This window comes from Prunus avium, chromosome 4, assembly GCF_965620075.1.
Source record: "Prunus avium chromosome 4, drPruAviu1.hap1.1, whole genome shotgun sequence".
In the NCBI taxonomy this organism is placed as follows: domain Eukaryota; kingdom Viridiplantae; phylum Streptophyta; class Magnoliopsida; order Rosales; family Rosaceae; genus Prunus; species Prunus avium.
The window spans coordinates 21,795,811-21,818,991 of record NC_142287.1 but is presented as its reverse complement, the minus strand read 5'-3'; the positions used below and the strand labels follow the sequence as shown (position 1 = coordinate 21,818,991).

Below are 23,181 nucleotides of genomic sequence, written 5' to 3'. Positions count from 1 at the left end.
CCTCCATCCCCACGTGTCACTCTACAACCCTCGCCTATATAAGCCCCTTCCACCACGAAAATATCCTCTCTTTCTCTCAGACCCAATCCGGGATTAAGGTTATCGCTGTTCCCAAACCACGCCGCAATCCCTCTTCCTCCTCCACGAGGACACCCTTATCCCCGTACCCAAACACCCGCCTTTCTTCACCATGATGCAGCAGCCATCAGGAGGAGTGGTTCCACAACAGATTCCGTCAGATCCGCAGCAGCAATACCAGCAGCAGCCGCCGCAGCAGTGGATGATGATGCCGCCGCAGCAGCAGGGCCAAGCCCCTCCGGCACAGGCTGGGTGGGCCCAGCAGGCACCTCAGCAGCAGTACGCGACCACACAGAATCCTGGCCCCGATGAGATCCGCTCGCTCTGGATCGGTGACTTGCTGCCGTGGATGGACGAGAACTATATCCTCAGCTGTTTTGGTCCCACCGGAGAGGTAGTTACACAAGCACCTATGTGATTTTCTGTACTTTGTGCGTTTATGTGTGCATGTATATCTAGGGCTTGACTTTTATGTGATTTGCTTTTCAATTTTGTGTTCTGCTTGGATATGGATGAATGTTTTTGTACTTCAAATTTGGAATTTAGGGCTTGTTTCTAGATGTGATCTGAAAGAAGAACAAAGAACATAACTTTTAATGACTTTATCAACTGGGTTTTTTTATAAACCAAAATTTACAATAAAACAATTAACTTTAGATGCCTGAGCCCAGGTTTCAACCAAAACTACAGAACTGCTTATTGAGATTTGCTGTTTATTTATATTTCTGGTACTTTTTGTGTGGACTATTTGTATGATCCGTGTTTCCCATTATGTTGTATTCATTGTGGCTTTTGAGGTGTTTGTAGGCTGTGACTGCAAAGGTTATCCGTAATAAGCAGACAGCTTTGCCAGAAGGTTATGGCTTTATCGAGTTTAGGTCTCGCAGTGCGGCTGAGCAGATCTTGCAGCAATACAATGGAACACTGATGCCCAACACAGAGCAGAATTTCCGACTGAATTGGGCAACCCTAGGTGCTGGCGAGAGGCGACAGGACGATGGTCCGGATTTTACAGTTTTTGTAGGGGATTTGGCTGCTGATGTGACTGATTACCTCCTTCAAGAGACATTTAGAGTTGCTTATCACTCTGTTAAGGGTGCAAAAGTTGTCACTGATAGGACCACTGGACGCTCCAAGGGATATGGTTTTGTTAGGTTTGGTGATGAAGGTGAGCAATTGCGAGCCATGACTGAGATGAATGGTCAGTATTGCTCTACCAGGCCCATGCGGATTGGCCCTGCTGCTACTAAGAAACCAGCTAGTGGTGGACAGCAATACCAGAAAGGTATGTTTTAGATATTGCACATGCTTTGTGGTAATAACTGTACAAAACTTCTGAACCTGTATTTGCAGCTTGGTTGTAGTTAGCTTTTTTCCTATATGTTTGTTCTGCTACTTTACATTTTGAATATTTTGGGCTTTATGTTAATCATGGTTTGGTAAGTTGCAGTAGGGCTTTTAGTTTATACTTTCGAGGTGAAATTGTCAGAAGTGTTCTAAATTTGGCACCGTTTCAGTTATTCAGTTGAAGATTGGCGGAACTTAGTCATTTCCTTCGAGTACTTTCCTTTGTAAACTTGGGCGCATTTAATTATGTTAAAACATGCAAAGACTTATGTAGAACTCATGTTGTCTCAAAGCAGGACACCGAGAGGCTCTCATTTTGGGGGGCCTGGAACTGATTTCAGCTGAAATGATTCCACATTAATGCGTGGCCTCATTTTAGGTCAGTTATTTTGTTTATGTCATAAGCTTCTTCTTTTCTCGTGGCATTTGCTATGCTACTCAAGAATTACCTTTCCAGTCAGCTTTACATTTATTCCATTTACCAGTCAGCTTTACATTTATTCCATTTACCAATCAGCTTTACATTTATTCCATTTACCAGTCTGGTTTACTTTATTCCATTTTCCAGTCGAGTTTACATGTATTCCATTTACCAGTCAGGTTTACATTTACTCCAATTTCCGAAGTTTATATATCCTTCTTTTAATACTTCGCTTATTTTGAAGAAGCATTGTGTTTTTTTCTTTGTGGATCGGTTCCACAATGTTCTCTATGTTTGATAGGATAGAATTTGTTCCCAAATTTGTGGCCCATGTCTCTCTGTGGTTTCACGTTTCAGCCTTCATCTTAAGTCAGAATATAAATCTACATTAAATGCTAACTATAAGTTGTAGCCCATGCAGTAGTTCACATTTTAATCCAAAATACCTTTAAATCTCTGAAGACATTTTCTTGTGTTGCACCTTGTGGTGCCACTCTTATTTTTGTTTTAAGGTAGAAGTAACACTTAGTAATTTGTCATAAAATGACCATCCCAATATTGTACTGGGCCAGGATTTGGAAATAGTTCTTCATCTAGACTCCTATCCAATTGAGTGTACTTGATCTGTTTTATTGCTTGTAAATTTTTTGAGTGACCTATTTAATTTCGTGTATAGAAATTGAGCTGTCTACATCTTTTTGTTTCTGGTTATCTATCTTATTATGATTGAAGTATGTTCCATTTTAAGTTGTACTTTGGTTGTAAACTCACTACTTTTTATGGTTCCTTCTTTTGTTTAGTTCTCTATTTTATTACATTTCCTGTATTTTTCATAGTTTTATGTGTAATAGACTCAAATGCATGTCTGGTCCCATTAGCTGTTAGATGTTCTGTTCTATTATGATACCTTTTTATGCATGGAAATATAATTTGATTTGAAGGTTGGAGTGTAGGTTTAGGAGTCATATGTTGCAGCTTTTTAGGTAAAAGATCTTCCTTTCAAACCCAAAATAAGTTTTATAGCAGATGTCAATATTTAGTGTGAACCCCAAAATGAGTCTTTATTGCACATGTCCATAGAAGGGTATGGAACATTTTCAAGCCTAGAAAAAGCTACAGTTATGCCGGTTTTTTAACCCATGAAAGAAAATCTACAGTTACAACAGAGGGTGCCTTTAGTAGGGTTTTTATTTCTGCTTTATCCAACCAAATCTGATTGTACTTTGTCCTCTTGATAATTGTTATGGCCATAGTTTCTTGTTAAAAATTTTATTTAAAAAAAAAACCCCTCTTCAGATAATTGTATAGGCAATGCACTTGTTATTGTTGGTTGGTGGCACATCATGTTATATGCTATCATAGCTGTTCAGTGAAATCCTCCATGCCACATTGCCAGTATGAAGTTGGAGGAGATATAAAAAAAAAATTAAAAAGTGCATAGCCTTAATAGAGATGCGTGCATCTGAAATCCTTAATGTATGGGTAAGTTGCAAGGAAGTCATATTTCGTGCAAAATTCCAAGTGATGTGTTACTTTGATAAATTGATTGTGGTTTTGGGAATATAAGTTTGAGAACCACAATAACACGGTGAAGATTGGTGCCTGAGTTCTTCAATGCTTAACCAGATGATACAGATCATTCTGCAGAAAATTTTGTCTGTGATACTATTCCTAAGATTCCTAACATCGCATATACTAGTGCTTATGTGTTTTTTATTTGCAGCCTCCTACCCAAGTACTCAAGGAAATCCAGGCGAGGCTGATCCAAATAATACAACAGTGGGTAGTTTGTCCTAATGTTGCATTGTACATTTCTTTCTACATTATAGTAACCCCTGACACATTTGAGTGCAGATATTTGTTGGGGGTTTGGATCCCTCTGTCAATGATGACATGTTGAGACAAGTCTTCAGCCAGTTTGGTGAGCTAGTTCATGTGAAGATACCAGTAGGCAAGCGTTGTGGTTTTGTTCAATTTGCTAATAGGTAACAGTTCTACACCTTAGTCTAGATAAAAGTTTCCTTTTGTTTCCTCCTTAGAAAATAATCCTCGTATGTGCTTATGTTGTCTGCATGTATCTTCAGATCTTGTGCAGAGCAAGCATTGGGAACGTTGAATGGAACCCAATTAGGAGGACAAAGTATTAGACTTTCATGGGGCCGCAGTCCTACAAGCAAACAGGTTTTTATTGGTGACCTTATAATTTTTTGACTTTTTGCTGGTATGCATGCTAACCATAATTTTTACTGGTTTGATTGATTCAGAACCAACCAGATCAGGCACAGTGGAACGGCGGTGGTGGTGGATTTTATGGATATCCACAAGGATATGATGCGTATACATATGCTCCTCCTGCCCAAGACCCTAACCTGTATTATGGAGGCTATGCTGGATATGGAAATTACCAGCAGCCTGGTGCTTACCAACAGCAACAGCAGGTAACTATCACTAGTTTCAGCTTCCTTGCCCTGTAGAGATTTAGAATTGGAGGTTCTTGCTAGTGTGTTATATGATGTGGGATTAGGATTGTTCATGACATGAGTTTGTTTCTATGGTTGCAGTGATTTGTAGCTGCCTGCCTTGGAGCCTGAAAGCTGGGTATCATCATGTTCCGGTGCATCTTAGGTTGCGGTTTTAGTATGACTGTTGTATGATGTTGTGCAGTCGAGTATCAACTTTTAACATTGTCTTTGTCATTTTCTTCATGCTTTCTTTTTCCCTCCTTCCCCATCCTTTCATTGCCTCGAGTGAGATTCGGGAGACAGTGCACTTTAAATATGTCATTTGCAGTTTAATATGTTAAGCAGTTATTCGTGTTGTATGCTCCATCATTTCTTTCTTTTAAGCTTGTTTGTTAGTTGTTTTTGTCCCCCCGTGTATTTTTGGCGTGTAAGAATTCAGCGTTGGGGTTTCGACATGGGATTGCTTTCCTTAGTCAAAAGAGTGCATATTCTCAAATCTGGATTTCCGTTTTGAAGTAAAACAATGTGATATGATTAATTTTCGGTACATAGATCAATTAAATCACTTAAATTGGGTTGTATTAGGCCCCGTTTGGGATTGCTTTTTTTAACCAAAAACCTGCTTTATTTTAATGGCATGTTTACTAATCTGGAATTGAATTAGGGGGGATTGAATTGAGGATGAATTGAATTGAGGAGAATTAGATTTCGGATTCCTAATGAAGTTATTTACTAAACCATATGGATTGAGGGGAGTTAGATTCCGAATTCCTATTAAAGTTGTTTACTAAATCATATGGAATTGGGGTAGGAGTGGTACTAATTACTAAAATGTCCACATTTTTTGTTTAAAGTAGATGGCATATTTGGAAATTTGAAAATTGTGTGAGGATATAATGGGTAAAAAAGATGAATTCCTAAGGGGTGAATTCTCCAGGAATTAGAATACCACCACCAATTCCGGAATTGAATTCCTCCAAAATTAGGAATTCAATTCCTAATTTTGCGTGGGTCCCACTTACTTTTCAATTCCATTATGTGAAGTAAACGCAATTCCATTATGTGAAGTAAACGCAGGAATCCTCAAAAGTGGAATTCAATTCCTGATGAGAATTCCAATTCCGGATTAGTAAACATGTCATAAAGTTAAGCAGTTTAAGGTGTTTGGTAAAAAGAAAATATCCTGATTATTTTAAAAGCAATGGCCTTTTGACATCAGCTTTTAAAAGCAAACTCTGGGTTGCTTTTCAAAGCTGCTTTCAAAAGAAGCAGAGATGAACATTTAATGAATTTTTTTAATTCCCAAAATACCATCATTCATTTTAAAAAATGACATCACCTTCACTTCCACATCCAACTCCACCACTTGCACCACCACATTCACTACCTCCACAACCACTGCCACCACCACCACCACCACCACATCCTCCTCCTCCTCATCCTCCACCACCACCACTATAGCCACCACCTCCTCCACCTCCTCCACCACCTCCTCCTTCACCTCCACCTCCACAACCACCACCTCCTCCAAAACCTCCAAATCCACCACCACCTCCGCAACCAACACCACCACCATGCTGCCACTGCTACCACCACCACCACCTCCACAACCGCCATCCCCACCACCACCAACTCCACCTTCATCACCACCACCACCTCCACTCCATAACTACAACTACCACCACATGATTAGTACATAACACTTTTAACATCATGTCTATTTTAGTCATTATTCACAGTTACAACAATTTTATATTAAAATTTACCAAACGTTTTTTACATTGTTTTTTGTACTAACAGCACTTAAAAATATTGTTTACCAAACATGGAGTCGATTTACTTTACAGCTAATTATTTTCAAAGCACAGTAGAAGCAACTTTTTTTAAAAGTGACAGCAATCCCAAACTAGGCCTTAGGCAGCTGGGTTTATTTAACATTAATATTAGGACGCTGAATATGAAGGGTAAAACCCGATGAGCTACAAGCTATCCATTATGTTGGTTGGTGATTTGATTTGGAGACTGATAGTAAGTTTGTGCTCTTACCAAAGGGAGAATGCTTGTTGGGAAAGGATACCTTTAAACTTAGGATTTTCAACTGTTTTATCTCCTGAATTATGATCCTAATTGCCACTTGTTTAGATCTTAAAATTAGTATTTAAAAACTCATGTTTTAAATAAATAAAAAAATTATGATTTTTTATTTCATTTTTTTTAGTAGGATACCGAACGGGCCTTAAGTTTTCAAGGCAATTTTTTTAAAATGTTAAGAAATCCAATAATTTCTTGGATTTAATCCACACCAACATGTGGAGGAAAAGCTAGCTGCAGTAAGAATTGTTATGTATATGGCCAGGCCAAAAGTCACTTTTGGTATCTGTAGTTTGATACTTCAACCACTTTTGACTCTGTAGTTTCAATTCCGTCAATTTTGCCATTGTAGTTTCATAATTATAGCAATTTAAGGACAATTCTAATTTCTATCAAATTATTCTAACTTCTGTTATCTATTAAGGAGTATTTTGGTCCAAACTTGCATCCCCTCCCCAACCAGCCAACACTCAACAGTCCCCCAACCCAACCCAACCCCAGCTAGCCACCACACCCTTAAATGACCGCCACCACAGCCTCCCAAGGCGGCCCCAACGCAACAAAGGCACAAGGCAGAAGCAAGCAAGCAGAGAAGCTAGAAAAAGAAAAAGGAAAATGGTTTTGAACTTTGGGAAGGTGGGTGGAAGCTAAAAGATGAAATCAAACTAAGAAAAAAGAAAACAAAAAATGGTTTGAAATTTGGGCGTCTGATACAGCCAGAAAATGATTCACATTCAAGCTAGCATGTTTGCCTATAAGATGAAGACAGAATGTTGTCATCCAAAAACATTGATCAAGGGAGTTAATAATGTACAAGTTTCATATATGCACCCAATAGATCTACAAATTGCTTGTTCATCTGAATAGGCAATGCTGAATCATGCATGAAAAGTAACACCAAGTATTAGTGGTGAGAGAGAAATCTGTAATGATGCTTCGAGGAAGTGTTTCTTTGGGTAAAAGGAAGAAAGGGCCAAAACGCAATAAAGCTTGACGAAACTGCATCTACTTCTCTAATCCATGTTTCTGCATCTCAACAACATCGCTTCCTCTATTTCTTCTTCTCCATTTCCTACTTCTTCCTCATTGGATGCATCTGTAATATGTGCTGGAGTTGGGGCAGCCTTGGGAGGCTGTGGTGGCTGGCTAGGACCAAAATACCCCTGAATAGATAACATAAGTTAATAATAATTTGACAGAAAATAGGATTGTCCTACAATTGCTACAAAAATGAAACTACAATGACAAAATTAACGGAATTGAAACTACAAGGTTTAAAGTGGTTGAAGTGTCAAACTATAGAGACCAAAAGTGACTTTTAATTTTCAAAAATGAAGCCCTTAATATGTTTTAAGTCGTATTTATAATTTTCAAAACTTTGTTCTTTACATGGAATTGTACCTCATCTAATACTCCTCGATAAAATGGGGTAGTAAAAACATGATCATTTCCATATTAAATAGTTTAGGGCTCTCACATGTGGGGTGAAGCTTAACTCATTACAAATGTCACGTGGAGTAAATTTCTACAAAACAAGGGTAATTATTAAGTACAATTCTACAGTGTAGAGACATTGATTACCCACATATAGGACACTCCAAGTGTGAGGTTACCTTGCAAAAGTTTAGGTTCCTCTTTCCATAAGAAAAAAGCTTGGACCTAAAACCGTGGATTGCATATGTATAAATTTGGAACGTGTGCGACCATCGTGTTTAGTTGCCACCAGTTATGAAATATGTTCATCTTGAATTTTTGTTAATATTTTTTTTTTCGTACAAGGTAAAGATAGATCCCCTATATAGAGAGAGAGAGAGAGAGAGAGAGAGAGAGAGAGAGAGAGAGAGAGAGAGAGAGAGAGAGAGAGAGAGAGAGAGAGAGAGAGAGAGAGAGAGAGAGAGAGAGAGAGAGAGAGAGAGAGAAGCATATGAATGCTACACATGATGGAAATCATGTTGATCGTGATGCATCTTCTCGTTCCCAAGAACAAGACTTGGAACCAAGGAGAGGAAAAGGATGAAAAACCCCAAGAAGGTTAGACATGATTTCTTCACTAGAAGCTCCTTATTGGAAGGAAGCAATACAAAGTGAGATTGAATCCACTTTGTAGAATAGCACATGAAAATTGGTTGACGTACCTCCAAGTAACAAATCTATTAGTTATAAATGGATTTTAAAAAAGAAATTGAAATCATATTGTACTATAGACAAGTATAAGGCTGGTTTAGTAGCAAAATGGTACCATAAAAAATAATTGTTTGACTCCCTCGATACTTACTCACTAGTCACCAATTACTTTTGTGGGTGCTACTAGTAATCGCAACCATTTACAATTTGGAAATAAACCAAATATATGTAAAAAAAAAAATACTTAAATAGTGAGTTTGATGGAAAGACGTAGACACATACTTACAGAATTTGTTATCTTTGATAGCAATCATGATGTAAAACCGTTTGATGACATTTGCAATTTGAAAAAGAATAGTAGTAAAAGTGTATCTTGATGGGTATAATCTAGAAAAAGATTTCATTACAATAGAATTTTTTTTATATTTTAAAAAAGTCAATTTGTATGCATATGAGCGCGTGCTAAGAAGTTAATTTATATTGAATTCAAATAAGTAATGAAATTAGAAATTCGTATATTCTCAATTATTGAGAAAAAAATAAACATAGATACATCAATGACATGTTTAATTACCTGAAATAAGAATGAAAGAATAGAAATGTATGATTTCAACTCATTCTTCATTTTGACTTCGACTCCTTTTATTCCGATTGCTTCTCGTTCTGATTTCATGTAGGGTTTGTAATAAATGAAGGAATTAGTATAAAAAAAGAAAAAAAAAAGAAGAGAAAATAAAAACACATGTATGTATCGTATGGAAAAAGTAAAAAGAAACAAACAAAAAAGGGGACTTGTTCAATGTTTCGGATGTATAACAAAACAGAGACGCATTGCCGCACAAGAAAAGAAAGTGATTTTCCTTTTCAGATCTCTTCCCCTTCTATATTAACCCTCCAAAATCGTAGACACACGCACAGAAGTACTGAAACTTGTAGTCAGAGAAATTGGGCTGGATCAGAAAAAGCAGAGAAAAAGAAACATGGGTTGCAGAAACAGAGAGTTCACAGACGACGAGACTGTCTCTTCTTCTTCATTGAGTGAGGCCTTGCTCTTTGCCACCATGTGCATCATTGGTCTCCCAGTCGATGTTCACGTCAAGGACGGGTCTGTCTATTCTGGAATATTCTACACCGCCTCTGTGGAGAACGAATACGGTGGGTTCTCTTGAGCTTTGTTGTTGTTTCAATGTGTTTTTGAAAATGGCGAATTTCTCAGAACTCTTTCTGGGTTTTTAATATTATGCGGTATTGTATCTGGGTTTTATTATTTTGAGGGATTTGTATCTGGGTCCACATTTTGCTTGACTGGCAATGGTGATCCTATAGATTGGGATGGATGGGAAGTATTTGATCTGGCTTTTACTGTTTTGTTGGGTTTTCAGTTTATTTTTGTGGATTTTCTTATGAGTGTTTCTGATTTCATTTTCACCGAGAAAGGGTGAACCATAAGAGAATGTACACTAGAACTAAGGCATTGAGATATATTGGATTTGAGAAAACTGGATCTTTAACCACTACTTTTGTGTGTGCATGTGCTTTTATTCAATTATCCTGAAGTGTAATTAGCAATCGACACAGGACGCGTGTTTTAAACTTTAGAATGGGCCCTCTCTCTGTCACTCACTCACACACAGACTTCTGATTGAGATTCATTCAGTTGGTGTTTGTGTTGTTTAGGTATTGTTCTGAAGAAAGCAAGGATGACTAAAAAGGGAAAGAGTGATGCTAATGTAGGAAATGGGACATTGATTGACACTCTAGTAATTCTCTCAGTTGACCTTGTTCAAGTTGTTGCTAAGGTATGTAGTTCATGTCATTCCTCTTATATTTTTTGAAAACAACTTAAGCAATCTGCAGTAGGTAAATGTGGCTCTTTATGCATCATTCAGGGAGTTTTGCTTCCAGCGGCTGATGTTGCTGGAAATATGGCTGGTGACGAAACTGAAGCTGTTACGGGTACTGTTCCTTCTGATGTATGTATAAAGAATGATGCGAAGAAGCCAATTGAGTCTGCCATAAATAAGAAGAAATTGAACGGTGTCAGGTATTTTTTCAGTGTTGGACTTGTATGGATTGTTTTATGGACTAATTGAGTCTGCCATAAATAAGAAGAAAATGAATGGTGTCAGGTATTGTCTCAGTGTTGGACTTGTATGGATTGTTATCTGCAAAGTCTCGAGAATAAAAGAAGTTTTCAGATTTCAGTTGTTGTTCATCATAGAAACTGATTATACTGGCAGATGGCCACTGCCTGTTTTTCGTACGGGAAAGGATACCCTTGTATAATCTGTTGCTCAATTATTGCTGTTCAATTCGATTTTATGTATAGTATGTAGTCATACTTTAGTTATATTAGCAGGGGCCCAATGCAAAATGGCAATGGACTTGCTCATGGCGTCACCTCCACAGGAGCTGGAAAGGAACATGAAGGGAGGAATTTGCCACTGAAACATGGTGGGGATACCATGGAAGTTGAACATGGGAAAGGTGAAGGGATGAATTTATCTGAGGTAAATTTTTCTATATGCATGGTTCTATCTGTCTACTTTATACCTTAGTTTGTACTTGGCATCATATATTTACTCGACCACATCTCTTTTGGAATTTAAGAGGTTGTTTTTCATTTTTAGAAAACAAGGAACAATTCTATTGAACAGAACAAAAACATGGCCAACTTTAGCACTCAGGATATATGCAGAAAAGCCACTTTGATAAGAGGTGCATAACATCAACCCCTAATGATTTCAAACATAAATTAGAGTTTAATAGGGAAGAAAGTGTATATAATGATAACCGCTGCCAAGATTGTTCTGTCACATTGTAATATATGTTGTATTTATCATTGCAAAATGCTTTCTGCAGGCTGATAAAGTTAATGATAAAAAGATGACATCAAAGCGATTGCCTTCCGGAGTATCTTGTGATCCTGTTACTGTAATTGTTAATTCAGACAATCAATGCTGTGAAAGGACAACTTCAGCAGACATTTCTTCTGATGTTTTTTCTTCAGGTGTCTCAACTTCATTTAATCCAGCTGCAGATGCTTCTTGTCGACGTGTGGAGGCAACATCAACTGAAATGGTCCCTCCTCAGGGTCCAGAATTTAATAGAAGTGCCAAGGTAACACTATAATTGGACGAACCATGTTAAATTCAACCTGAATGATTAATTTATTTATATTGGTTAGTATATTCTTGTCTTAGAATTGGTTGGTCACCTTAATGCTATCTAATTTATGCATCACTTGGTTCACTAAGAACCTTATGTTGAAATCTGCTGGTAATTGGGTTCTAATAGATTATGGGTTTAGTGGCCTAATACTAAGGAAACTTAATGCTTGGTGATCCCAAGTGCAACTACTTATATTATGAGGTGGCGTTAATAAATTTTTTAAAGTTGATGATGTGTTTCCTAATGACATAGTCAAGTTGATAACCTTTTTCTTTGGTATTCCTTTTTAGGAATTTAAGCTCAACCCAGGAGCAAAAACATTCTCTCCATCTTTTACAAAGCCCATAACATCAACCCCTCCTTCGGTGCCAACAGTGGCGAGCATGGGTTATATACCAAACAACTCCCCCGTGGTAGCTGTTCCTGCTGCTCAGCCGGAAGTTGGATCAAATCCTTTCCCATCTCGTTCATCTGTGCCTATTAAGGTGGTCCCGTACAATAATTTCACCAATGGACATGGTGGCAGTGGTTCTCAATTTTCACAACCTGTATGTACCGTAGGCATTTCTAAATTCATATGCGGGTTATTATATGATACAATCTATGTATATAGTACAGTCTTTGTATGATATGATTAACTGCAGTTGCGGATAACCAGTTTTGTGAGCGGTAACTGGCCAGACACAAAATTGGTTATTCGCAAGTGTGGTTAACCGTATTATACAACAACTATATATGTGTATATATATATATATATATATATATATATGTGTGTGTGTGTGTGTGTGTGTGTGTGTGTGTGTGTATAATGGGGGTGTGTGTATATAATGGGGGTGTGTGCACTTCAGCCTACTCACTGGTGGACAAGAAATTTCATACCAATAACTTCTCCTTGATTTGAATATCAGCGGTTAGATTTTATTCCGGTAGTTTGTGAATAGGGGATTGATGACTATATGAATGTATCATAGAATACAGAATTCATGTTGATGTTATTATATGAAATTTGACTTTTAGTGAAAGCTCTGCTTATAACTACTAGCAGCGTTAGTGTAGCAGAGTTAGCGTTATAAACACTTGTAGAGTTGATTATGTAAATACTTTAGTAACTAAAATAAGGAGATAAAGTAAGTAGTCAATCCTGGACCATTAGATTCAAGATTAAAGCATTCAGACAACTTGAATTACAAGTGTTTTAACCTTAGCCTTGGAAAGTGATCTTACGGCCCAAGATTGACTATTTAATTTAGCTCCTTACCAGTGCTTGTCTGCTCATGTGCTTATACAATGTACATATGCACAAACACGCACACACACACCCACAGTGATTATTTCTTACTCACTGGTGAACATAGATTTTGTGCTTATTAATGAGTTTGAGATAAAAATTGTGTGCGTGTGTGTAGTCATGATCTTTTCTACTCACTAGTGAACACAAAAATCTCTTATCACTAATCACTAGGTCAAAATCCAATAGCTAACATTTGTTTAAGATATAAAATGCTTTGTTGGGATTTGAATATTACGTTGTTTTTTTGTCCAATGGTTGGTCAACATTGATTTTTGTGTTAACCGGTGAGTAGGAAATGAAGATTACATATAGGAGTGTTTAGACTGATAACATTCAGTATCTCAATGAGATACGAATCATGATCTTAAGTCCTAGGATGAAAATCCAATGGTTAAAATAACACAGGATTAGAGCATGGTACGTGCCTTGTTATAATGCTTTACATTGTATATAATACACAATATATAAGAGAGAGGTGTTGTGGAACTTTAGGATTCATCTTTGGTTGCCCTTTCTGGATATAGATTGTTGGACACGTGGGAAGCAGGGTGCAGACGCTTAGGTATCCTGTTCAGGCTGGACCTACCTATGTGCATCCAAATTCTCAAGCTGTAAGTAATTGAACGAAATTAATGCCATCTTTATTTCAACTTATTTTCAGTGGTTTAGGATCAGGATAAATCTTTTACTCTATTTTGCTGATTTACTAAACCCCCTCCTCTTTGTCTAGGTTATGGTTGGACGGTTTGGGCAGGTTGTATACATGCATCCAGTTTCTCAAGTAAGATACTTCATGGTCCTATGATTGAAGCTGTCTTATGATATGATTTCTAATTAGTTAAGTTTGAAGTGGTACCTGGATGCTTTTTGAGATTTGCACTGAGTTGTATTTGGCTAAAAATAGTATTACAGTATGTACTGAAGTTGATGCTCTACAGGGTATGCCAATATTTCAGTGGTCAAGAAATATTCATTTTTAGTCCACTTGTGGGGTGTAACAGGACGCACCTGTTGATACATTCTACTCGAGTTATTCTGATTTCTGTCTATGTGCCATGAGCCCTGTCAGATTATTTTTGACATAAAAAAGAATATTTTTTATCGCCAAGTACAAATAATGAGAATTGTAGTAACAGTAACAACAACAAAAATGATAACAATATTCCTTCGAAATGTGATAACAATAAAAGTAAATAGTAAGAAGACTTATGGTGGTAATGATTTTTGTATCATTTATTTCAAATTTATTGATCTCCCTTCATCTTATATTGAAGGATTTGGTTCAGGGTGCAACGGCTATGTCACCACTGCCTGCTCGTCCTGTGTTGACTCCACATCAGGTCCAGTTTCCGAAGCACCAAGGTATGGGCTAAGTTATTATGTTCCCAATGAATCTTCATTTGACAATGAAAATGGAAAAGTTAATGAGCATCTGTATTATTTTGCGGGGTATTTTCTGTTTCTGCTCCAAATTTTTTTTTCTTTGTTAAAACAAATCTTGAATGTGAATTATTTGGAAAGGGAAACCCTGAGGAACAAAATTATAGCTTTTTTCACGAATTCTTTTCGTGTCATGTTCATGGATACTAATGTAACTTTCACCATTTAAATTTCAAATGACAGCAGGTCTGAATTTCTTCCACATTTTGAATATCTCTTTGGGTAATTTTTGCTTTCTTTTCCTTATTTAATGCAGGACCTGCAGCAGCCCAAGCTTTTCAGCTGTGTGTGCCTCCGCCGTTCATGACTACTGGACAGCAGCCTTTCCCCATTGCCAAGACACATCCCCTTTTTGCAACCTCCCTTCCCTTCTAATTGTCTCATTTAAGTCCCAGGATCTAATGATCTTGTCGATCCCAAGTTTTGGTGAATATCGGTTTCTTTCACTAGTCACCTCAGCTAGGGGTTCTTTTCCCCATCCTTATATATTATAATTCTAGAAAATTTTGGCCTTAAATTCTTTTGTTGGACAAGAGTCCAGTCAACCTGTATTCACACACTGTTTTTTCTATACATAAAAGTCGGACAACTTTTGCACAAGGGTTTCTGTCAAACCTGGTTAAAGGGCGTGTAGCTTTCATTGTTTTTTTTTATAAATATGTAGGGATCTTGTCTTCTACAAAAAGGGAGTGGGTTTCATGCTTTTCCTTGAATAATTTTGTCAATAGAGTAACATGTAAAGTATTTGAACAAGAGATGCATTCATTCGATTGATTGTTTTTTCGATACATGATTCGTGATTTTAAAATGTTATATCCTCTGATGTTTATATGTTCCAACTGATTGCCTGGAAGTTTTCCATTAAGCAGTGGAGATGCTTTTATTTTTATGTCTCTGAAAGACTTGGTAAAATACACTTTTTTTTATAATTAAACATACAATACATGTATTATACATGTATATATGTATTCATCATGTATAATACACATGTTTTTTTACAAAAATTTCAATAATACATATAAAATTCACATATTTTTCATATGTTATTGAATAAAAATAATATATATTACAAATTGTAAATAAATTATATTAAAATATTATATAGATTATAGTGGTTGAACTTTTTATTTGTATTTTTCACAAATTTTGTCGAATAAAACACGTATGTATTTTATTCGTATTTTTCCCGTTCGTATTTTACTATGTATGTACTCTACCATGTAATATGTCGAATAGAAGGCTACAAAATTTTTATTTAAATAAAAAAAAACTCAAAATTTTAAATTTAAAAAGTTAAAACTAAAAGTAAAAGGAGAAACTGTTATTTTCACCACAATAAGAAAAAAAAAATACTCAACTTCATTTCTCTCCTAGGCGCTTTGGCACACCTGAGATGGTTTTAAAAGGTTAAAACAATAAAAGAAGAAGAAAAAAAAAAAAAAAAAGGAAACTCGCCTTCATTTGTCTCATACTCTCACTGACACATCCGAGAGACTGTTCTTTTTTTCTTTTTTTCTTTTTATAATTGTTTTGCCAAAGTCGAAAGATCGCATTCATAATTCACACATAAAGATGGTAAACCATAAGGCCAGATACAAATACAATATTCCTAAGGGTCAATACAAACTGAAAAAAGTTAATGCAAATACAAAGGGATCCAATGACAACATCACATGTGTCAAAATTTAATTGTTTCATCATGACGGAAGAGTGTACTTGGAGGCACACCTTAAGTTTTGTTCATTAGTTGATACACCTTCAAAAGACCGTAATTAAAATATATGAGATGAGACATATCCAACAAGTTGTGACGATCAAATAAACTATAAATGGGTAAAACACATCTTCCTCGGTTCCTAGTTTAAGAAAACAACCATAAGCTTCTCTCTCTCTCTCTCTCTCTCTCTCTCTCTCTCCAACAAGTTATCCACCATCCTGAATCTATTAATTTAAGAAAAACACAACCCTCTTCTACATAGAATTGTTTGATACTACCACATAAGCTGATGATAATGGGGCCTTATGAACAAGGATCATGAATTCTCTTGACTACCTCAGTAACCAATTCTTCAAAAGGCATCTCAGGCAGTATCATGAATCTGGCTTCTGCCTGAAGCAGCGCCTCTGTGGAGGGTTGATTAACCCAAGTAGCAACTTCATTATTTTCTCTGCCTTGGGTTTCAACCGTTGATCCATTTGATGGAGGAGGAGGAGGAGCTGATGGAGCACAAGTTGATGAACCATGAACATCTGGAACTTCATTTCTTCTTATCATTGGATCACCAAGGCCCACACCATTCTCTGCTAAGACATGAGGGTAAGATCCAGGCTTGTACAAAACACCCCTTAAAGTGGTATGAAAGTTGTCACCCCTAACTGTCAGCATTTACCCTCCATCAAATTCTGCATTAATGAAAGCGCAGACCACTGATGCCACCCTCATATCAGTTGTGCGTACAACCCTTCTTTCAAATCCAGGAGCGGCTGTTGGTGGAGGACTATAAATGCCAATACCTGCAGCATTGTGCCCTGAGTTATTTGGCTGAGGATGTTTCCGTGGACGACCACGCTTGCGCTTCACCGGAATGTTGTTGTTCCCTTGATCAGCTTGGCTCATCTTCAGCTACTTACTCTCTTGCTTCCTTATAAGTTGTTTCAAATTTCCCCTAGCTCTTCAGGGCACAAGAGGATGGTTTTATGTTGAGTTCAAACATGATCGCATTTATTTAAATTACATGCCAAACATCTCACTTAGCAAGTATTCCCTATCTATAAAATCAAAAGCTTATATGCAACAACCAATTCCAACCTAAAGTACTCCAAATCCTCAACTCAACAATTTTTATTTAAAACTAAAGCCTAAATACTTAACTGTAGAATTAAGCACTAACCCCCACAAGCTACAAATATATAACAACAACAAAACAACATTAAAAAAGAAAGGGGCAAAAGGATATTTACTAGACAAAAAATCAAAAAATCCTCTTAATACATCCACCCAACGAAGGACAAACAAAGAAAGAATGAAAATGATAGAAGGGAAATTATTAGTTTTTATTTACGATAATACAGAGAGTATTTCTAAAATTTTCCCAACAAGGAAAACAAGCTTGTAAAATCCTATTGAACCCAAGGTATTTTTGGTGTGAGGTTTGAGAGAAATATAATATAATTAACATATGGAAGAAATTAAGATGAGCTATAGGAAAGAAAGTGACAATACACTACTACAAATATAGCTAAATGAGTACACAAAAAAGACAATGGTGCTCTTAAAAGCCATCGTTGTGTTTCAAAAGACGACGGTTTTAACCGTCGTGGGTTAGCATCTTAAATACTACTAAAATCGAGTTTGCGTTGGGTTGACATTTAACAAGCGTCATCTTTTAAAAAACACTAAACAAAAGTTGCCGCTTAAGTGAAATCACCCTTGACCTAAAATTTTAGATTTCCCCCCAACGGCTCGAAAAACATCTCTCTTCCTCCTTTTTAGAATTCTCCTCAACTCTCTGAATCTTCCTTATCTCTCTGAATCTCCCTCAACATTCTCCTTTTCAGATTTCTTAAACACTCGTAAACCTAACTCATCTCTCTTAATTTGCTCTTCCGTCGTCACAAAGCTTGCCGGCATAGGAGGGTCATGTGTTGGACAGTAACTCTGACACACGCACCCCCCAAGAAGACCTTCAAGAGAGACTCCTCCGTTGCAATCATTGCATGCGAGGTCACCATCTCTCTCTCTCTCTCTAAATTTGTGCTTGTTGCAATGCTAAGTTATTTTTTAAATAACATGCTAGTTAGTTATTAAATAACATGCAAAGTTAGTTTTTTTTTTTTAGGAACTTATCTATTGAGGGGTGATAGTATTCTAAACTCACACACACGACACAGATACTAGGACTCGAACCCAGGACCTTGCCTAAGGGAGTAATTACTCCAAACTACTACACTAGTGGGTCATTTGCTACTAAGTTAGTTTTTTAATAACATGTTTGTATTTGCACTTTATTATAGGATTGTATGCTATGTTTTTTTTATTTTTTTTTATTTTTAAATAACGTGCTTCTCTTTGCACTTTATTATAGGATTGGATACTAAGTTTTTTAATAACATGCTTGTCTTTGCACTTTATTATAGGATTGTATACTAAGTTTTTTTTCACAACATGGTTGTTATTTGAAAATGTTTGGAAGATGGATGAGTCATGGATGCATCCCGATAGAAGATCGAAGACATATGAGTTAGGGGTCAAAGGATTTTAGTTTGATATTGCAAATTCTAGAAATCCTTAACATATTCATTATCCATGTGTGAAGTGTGAGAATATTCGACTGTTTAGAGTTGGAATTATAAAGGACCACTTATATTTTAACAGAGTTGACCAAACTTATAAGATTTGGACATATATAGCATGGTAAACCTAGGCAATCAACTACTAATGCTAGTAGAAATATGGAAGTTAATGCTCAAAGTAGGTACAATTTTGTTTCAGAAGAAATAGAGATGGAGGATAATGATTTACAAGATATTGGATCCGATCCTTATGAGTTTGCCAATGTAATTGGGATCAAGATCAACCCTTGTACGGTTGTACCCTGGTTGTTATATAATTTGAAAGCAAAACATAGGATGCAATACCTTCCTCTATGTATGAGGTAAAGAAGACTTTGTGTGCATTGGAGATGAATTATGAGAAATGTTTGTGTTCACCCGTTTCAATTTGGTTCCTGTGATGGTAGGGTAAAATTCCGCATTAAGTTGAAAACATTTATGGTCAACAAGTCAACTTTCTTTTGTGAGCGCGCATGCCACTATTAGCAGTAAGAAAACCCTAACAGACTTATAATGAAATAACTTGCGCCCCAAGTTACAAACTTCAAAGACAAGTGATTGTGAATTTGGGTGAGGAATATCTCACAAGTAAGTTCTTTTCTTGCCTCAGACTAGTGAGGACTTCACAATTTATCACAGTAACAAGAACTGGTAGTTCTGGACAAAATACAAGCTGTAAGATAAATCAGACTGTTTGAAATAAAGACTACCTATTGCACGCTATTAAAACAAAATAAAAGTTGCCAAGTCTTGGAAGAACAGAACATTGGACTTTGACTTCTACCTGTTTTGGTGACACGGGGCTGGACTGGATATATCTATACTAGAATTGCACGTCATTATTTTCAACTGATGAGGTTCAACTGTAAATCGATACCAATGTCGAGATTGGCAGAGCTTTAATCTGTTCTGGCCATGGAGAGGCTTGCTTAATGGGCAGAATTGATATTTCTTCAATCTGGATTGGACTAGAAATGGCTGGATTGACAATTGTTGATCTGGGGCTGCACCACAATGTCTGCTTTGCTTGATTATGAATCAACCAAGAGCTATTCTGGCGATTCTGAGCATTCGAAGCATCCTTGGAAATTTATTGAGGTTTTCATATTGTGAAAAACCCAAATTCTGTTTGATTTGGCCTGTGCTGAGCCAAATTTGGGACAAAGGAAGTCTTGTTTCTTTTGTGAATTGTTTCTTTGAATTGAAATGAACCAAGTTCTGGCTATTTTTCTTTGAATGAATTTTCAAACTGAATGGCTTGATTGCTTCAGAGTTTGAATGCTTTTGAGATTTGAATGACTTTGTTCTTTCGAATTTGTCAATGCAATTTGAGAGTTTTTGTCTTGATTGATTTTTGTTGTCTCTGAATCTGTTCACCTCCTCTCATATTTATAGAGAACTCTGGAATGAGGGTTTTTATTTTAATCCTTTAATACTGGGCGGCAGATCTTTCAAAAAGATTTTCCTTTTCCAATGCCACAAAAAGGGGAAGTTATTATTCTAGCAAAGCAAAACCATCAACAGGCATCCTCTATGATGGTCTTTTCCTTGCTTTCCTAGCAAACAACTCTCTTGTCTCCCTGTTTTATTTCTTGAAAAACACATCATGTTCCAATGTAGAGCCATCTATGAGTATAGAAGGGCAACTTGGTTGCCCTTTCCTTCTGGTCATTCTGAATGGTTTATGGGAAGTGTTCTTCTAGTTAACCTGCTTTCATTAACTCCCCATCAACTCCTCAGTTGAAAATCTTGATTTTCAACGTCACATGGGCCTCTTCTTTTGGAAAAAAAGATCTTCCAATATATATGCCTTGATTTGACTTGAGATCAATGGTGAAGATCAAATTCTTTGGGCTTTCGGAGCCCTCTAAAACTGGGCCCACTTTTCTTGTTTAGCAACTAGTTAGTCTGGATTAAATCAACCTTTTAATCACAATTAAACCTCAATTTTACGGTTTTTATTTCTGCTAATCGATGTGCAAGGGCCTGGGCTTCTAAAAACCATATAGGCTGATCTATGTCTTTCAAACCAACGCCTAAACCTCCTTTTTCTGATATGGGCCAATTTTACTTGGGTTGGCATGTGAAATTTTAGGCCCAAATAGTTTGCGATGCTTCGGAATTGTTTATAGTAATGTGAAAATTTTGATGCAACTATTTTTGGGTTTTTTTTTTTAAAAAAAATCTCTTGGGTAGAAGGGATGAAGTGGGAAAGATATAGTGTAGAGGAAGACCAGGGTATCAGAATGAATGGAAAGAATGTGATGGTTGTGACAATATTAAGCAGAAAAAAATGTGATGCTTAAGATTTTTACCTTATTAAGCAATATTAAGAAGAAGAAAATGTGGTGGTGCTACTATTGTTATATGCAAAAATAGCGAGTTGTCGTTGATTACTTTAAGTAAGAAAGGTTACAAATGACCCAATATTGTAGTGGTTTGGAGCAATTATTCTTTCAGAAAAGGTCCTAGCATCCGTGTAGTGTGTGTGCACTGGCGGATCTACAGAGGCGCAAGGAGGTGCAGCTGCACCTCCCTTCGCCGGAAAAAGCTTTGGAGGTACCTAAAAATGCCCCTCTGCTAATGCCCAAAACAACTATGGTTACTGATGAGCACAAAATTAATACAAGTTTTATCCTTAAATTTATAGTTGTTAGTATTTTCTTTTGTTTTATGTAAATCTATTAGAGTATTTATATTGTTTTTTTTTTCAATCTTGTTTTTATATTTAATGAGTGGTTGTTTGTAGATATTAAGTGTCTTCTACCAAAGGCATGAGGAGGAGGAGGAAAAAGTAATGTGTTGCAAAAAGAATGTAGAAGAAAGATGAAAATGTGTGCAGCCATGGTCAAGGAAATATGCTCAAGACAACGTATGGTTCAAAGCCAAAACCAAAGAAGAAGCAATCAATTTCATTAATATGCTCTAGGACATGCATGCAAGCTTCCATCATTGAAGAAATAAAGAAAGAATGAATAAACAATGAAGGAGAAGTTTAAATTGACTACTTGCAACCAATGAATGCAAAGAAGAATGATGATGTTTGAGTTGTTATCTAGCTACAATTTGAGGAAAGTTGCTGCAGTTTTTATGAGAAGACACGAGAGATGAGATGGAGTAAATGATAAGAAGACAAAAATAAAGATTTTTGTGAAAGCCAAAGTCAAGGACGTAGGCCAAGATTAAGGAATATACTTGAAAATGATGGGATACTTATTTGAAATGATAAAAGCTTGGAGCAAAGAAGCAAGTGTAGAGAGTGTGGAGAAATTCAAAAGTGAAACCCGACAAAGAGAAGAAGGAAAGTATGGAAGTGCATAATAAAGTGTTCAAGTGGAAGAAAGTTTTGAAGAATTTGGAGAAGGAGTCATCATCACAATGAATTAATTAAAGGAAGCAAAGTGGCAATTGGTTTGATGGCAAGTGGAAGACATATTAAAAATCATGAATAGAGGGATTTAATATTGCTCCCATCCTCCTATAAATAGGAGGAGCTACGGCATTGTAAAAAACACACCAAGCTCCACAATTCTTGAGCTTTTCTCTCTCTTCCCTCCATCTTTCTAAGTTTTAATTTATGTTTTTAGTTTTATTTTATTATGGGGAACTAACTCCCTAGCTAGGGCTAGGGAGAAAGCTTTTAATATAAGTGTGTAATTTTTATTAGTTTGATCCAAACTTAAGCTTTGAAGTGAATTTGTAGTATTTGTTCAAATGGAATTTGTAGTTTTCTTTTTAATTAATTGATGAATGTTTGATAATCTATCTCATGGGTTCAATCATGTTTTTCCCATTGTGTAGTAAAAACGTTCATGCTTTTAAAAGAGAAGAGAATTACTAAAGATTAATAGAATTTTGATGAAGTTTATTTTTGATAGTTTGTTGCCAATGGTACAAGTTATGCTTAGAATACTTCTAAAGGAAATTAAAAAGAGCTTTAATTATTTTGAACAACTACAAATGAAAATATTTTGTGGATCAAATTATTAAGAGTTGCATGCTATGTTAAAAGTGGAAACCCAATGTCTTAGTGTTTTAATCAATTGAATTTTCTTGAAATCAAATCTTGCATAAATCTACCTCTCAATCACACTTGTTCTTTTTTTCATCTCTATTATCTTTACACCGCTCTCTGTGGATACGACACTCGGACTTCCGAGCTACACTACTATACAACATCTCCTTTGGGTTTTGCGAAAGTGGTGCGAACAGTTACCATGGGATGTAAGCTCTGTGAGGCGCCGTGAATGGCTTATTCCTCGCGAAGAAGAAGACCCAACCCTGACTCAACTTTTGTTTTCCTCTAGGTTTTAAGTGAACGACGTCGGATTGAGATGTGTGGGTTTTTTTAATGAAACGATGTGTTTCGTGTAGTCTAGTTTCATACAATAAAGACACCACCGTTTGGTTTTTTTTTTTTTTTT

The 23,181-nt window shown here is 36.5% G+C and overlaps 2 protein-coding genes across 5 annotated transcripts; both read left to right on the top strand.

Moving 5' to 3' along the window:
- The first annotated feature begins 53 nt into the window (after positions 1 to 53).
- On the top strand, positions 54 to 4,674 carry RBP45A (RNA-binding protein 45A). 3 transcript variants are annotated; one of them, XM_021959931.2, is made up of 7 exons: positions 56 to 472; positions 886 to 1,363; positions 3,570 to 3,625; positions 3,701 to 3,831; positions 3,931 to 4,027; positions 4,111 to 4,284; positions 4,408 to 4,674. In XM_021959931.2, the coding sequence occupies exons 1-7, from the start codon at positions 191 to 193 to the stop codon at positions 4,408 to 4,410; spliced, it is 1,221 nt and encodes a 406-aa protein (XP_021815623.1). In that variant the 5' UTR covers positions 56 to 190; the 3' UTR covers positions 4,411 to 4,674. The 3 variants fall into 3 exon arrangements, 2 of the variants coding, with proteins under 2 accessions (XP_088108365.1, XP_021815623.1); XR_015835305.1 differs by lacking the exons at positions 3,931 to 4,027; positions 4,111 to 4,284; positions 4,408 to 4,674 and adding an exon at positions 1,722 to 1,804 and having other exon boundaries at positions 54 to 472; positions 3,701 to 3,776; XM_088252239.1 differs by lacking the exons at positions 3,931 to 4,027; positions 4,111 to 4,284; positions 4,408 to 4,674 and having other exon boundaries at positions 55 to 472; positions 3,701 to 3,835.
- Positions 4,675 to 9,318: 4,644 nt separating this feature from the next.
- LOC110758152 (polyadenylate-binding protein interacting protein) lies at positions 9,319 to 15,213 on the top strand. Of its 2 annotated transcripts, none has more exons than XM_021959955.2 (10): positions 9,319 to 9,678; positions 10,201 to 10,322; positions 10,413 to 10,567; positions 10,883 to 11,033; positions 11,386 to 11,643; positions 11,985 to 12,242; positions 13,510 to 13,596; positions 13,716 to 13,766; positions 14,272 to 14,347; positions 14,682 to 15,213. In XM_021959955.2, exons 1-10 carry the CDS (start codon positions 9,504 to 9,506, stop codon positions 14,798 to 14,800), a joined length of 1,452 nt encoding a protein of 483 aa, XP_021815647.2. In that variant the 5' UTR covers positions 9,319 to 9,503; the 3' UTR covers positions 14,801 to 15,213. The 2 variants fall into 2 exon arrangements, with proteins under 2 accessions (XP_021815647.2, XP_021815645.2); XM_021959953.2 differs by having other exon boundaries at positions 9,322 to 9,678; positions 14,260 to 14,347.
- The last annotated feature ends 7,968 nt before the right edge of the window (positions 15,214 to 23,181 follow it).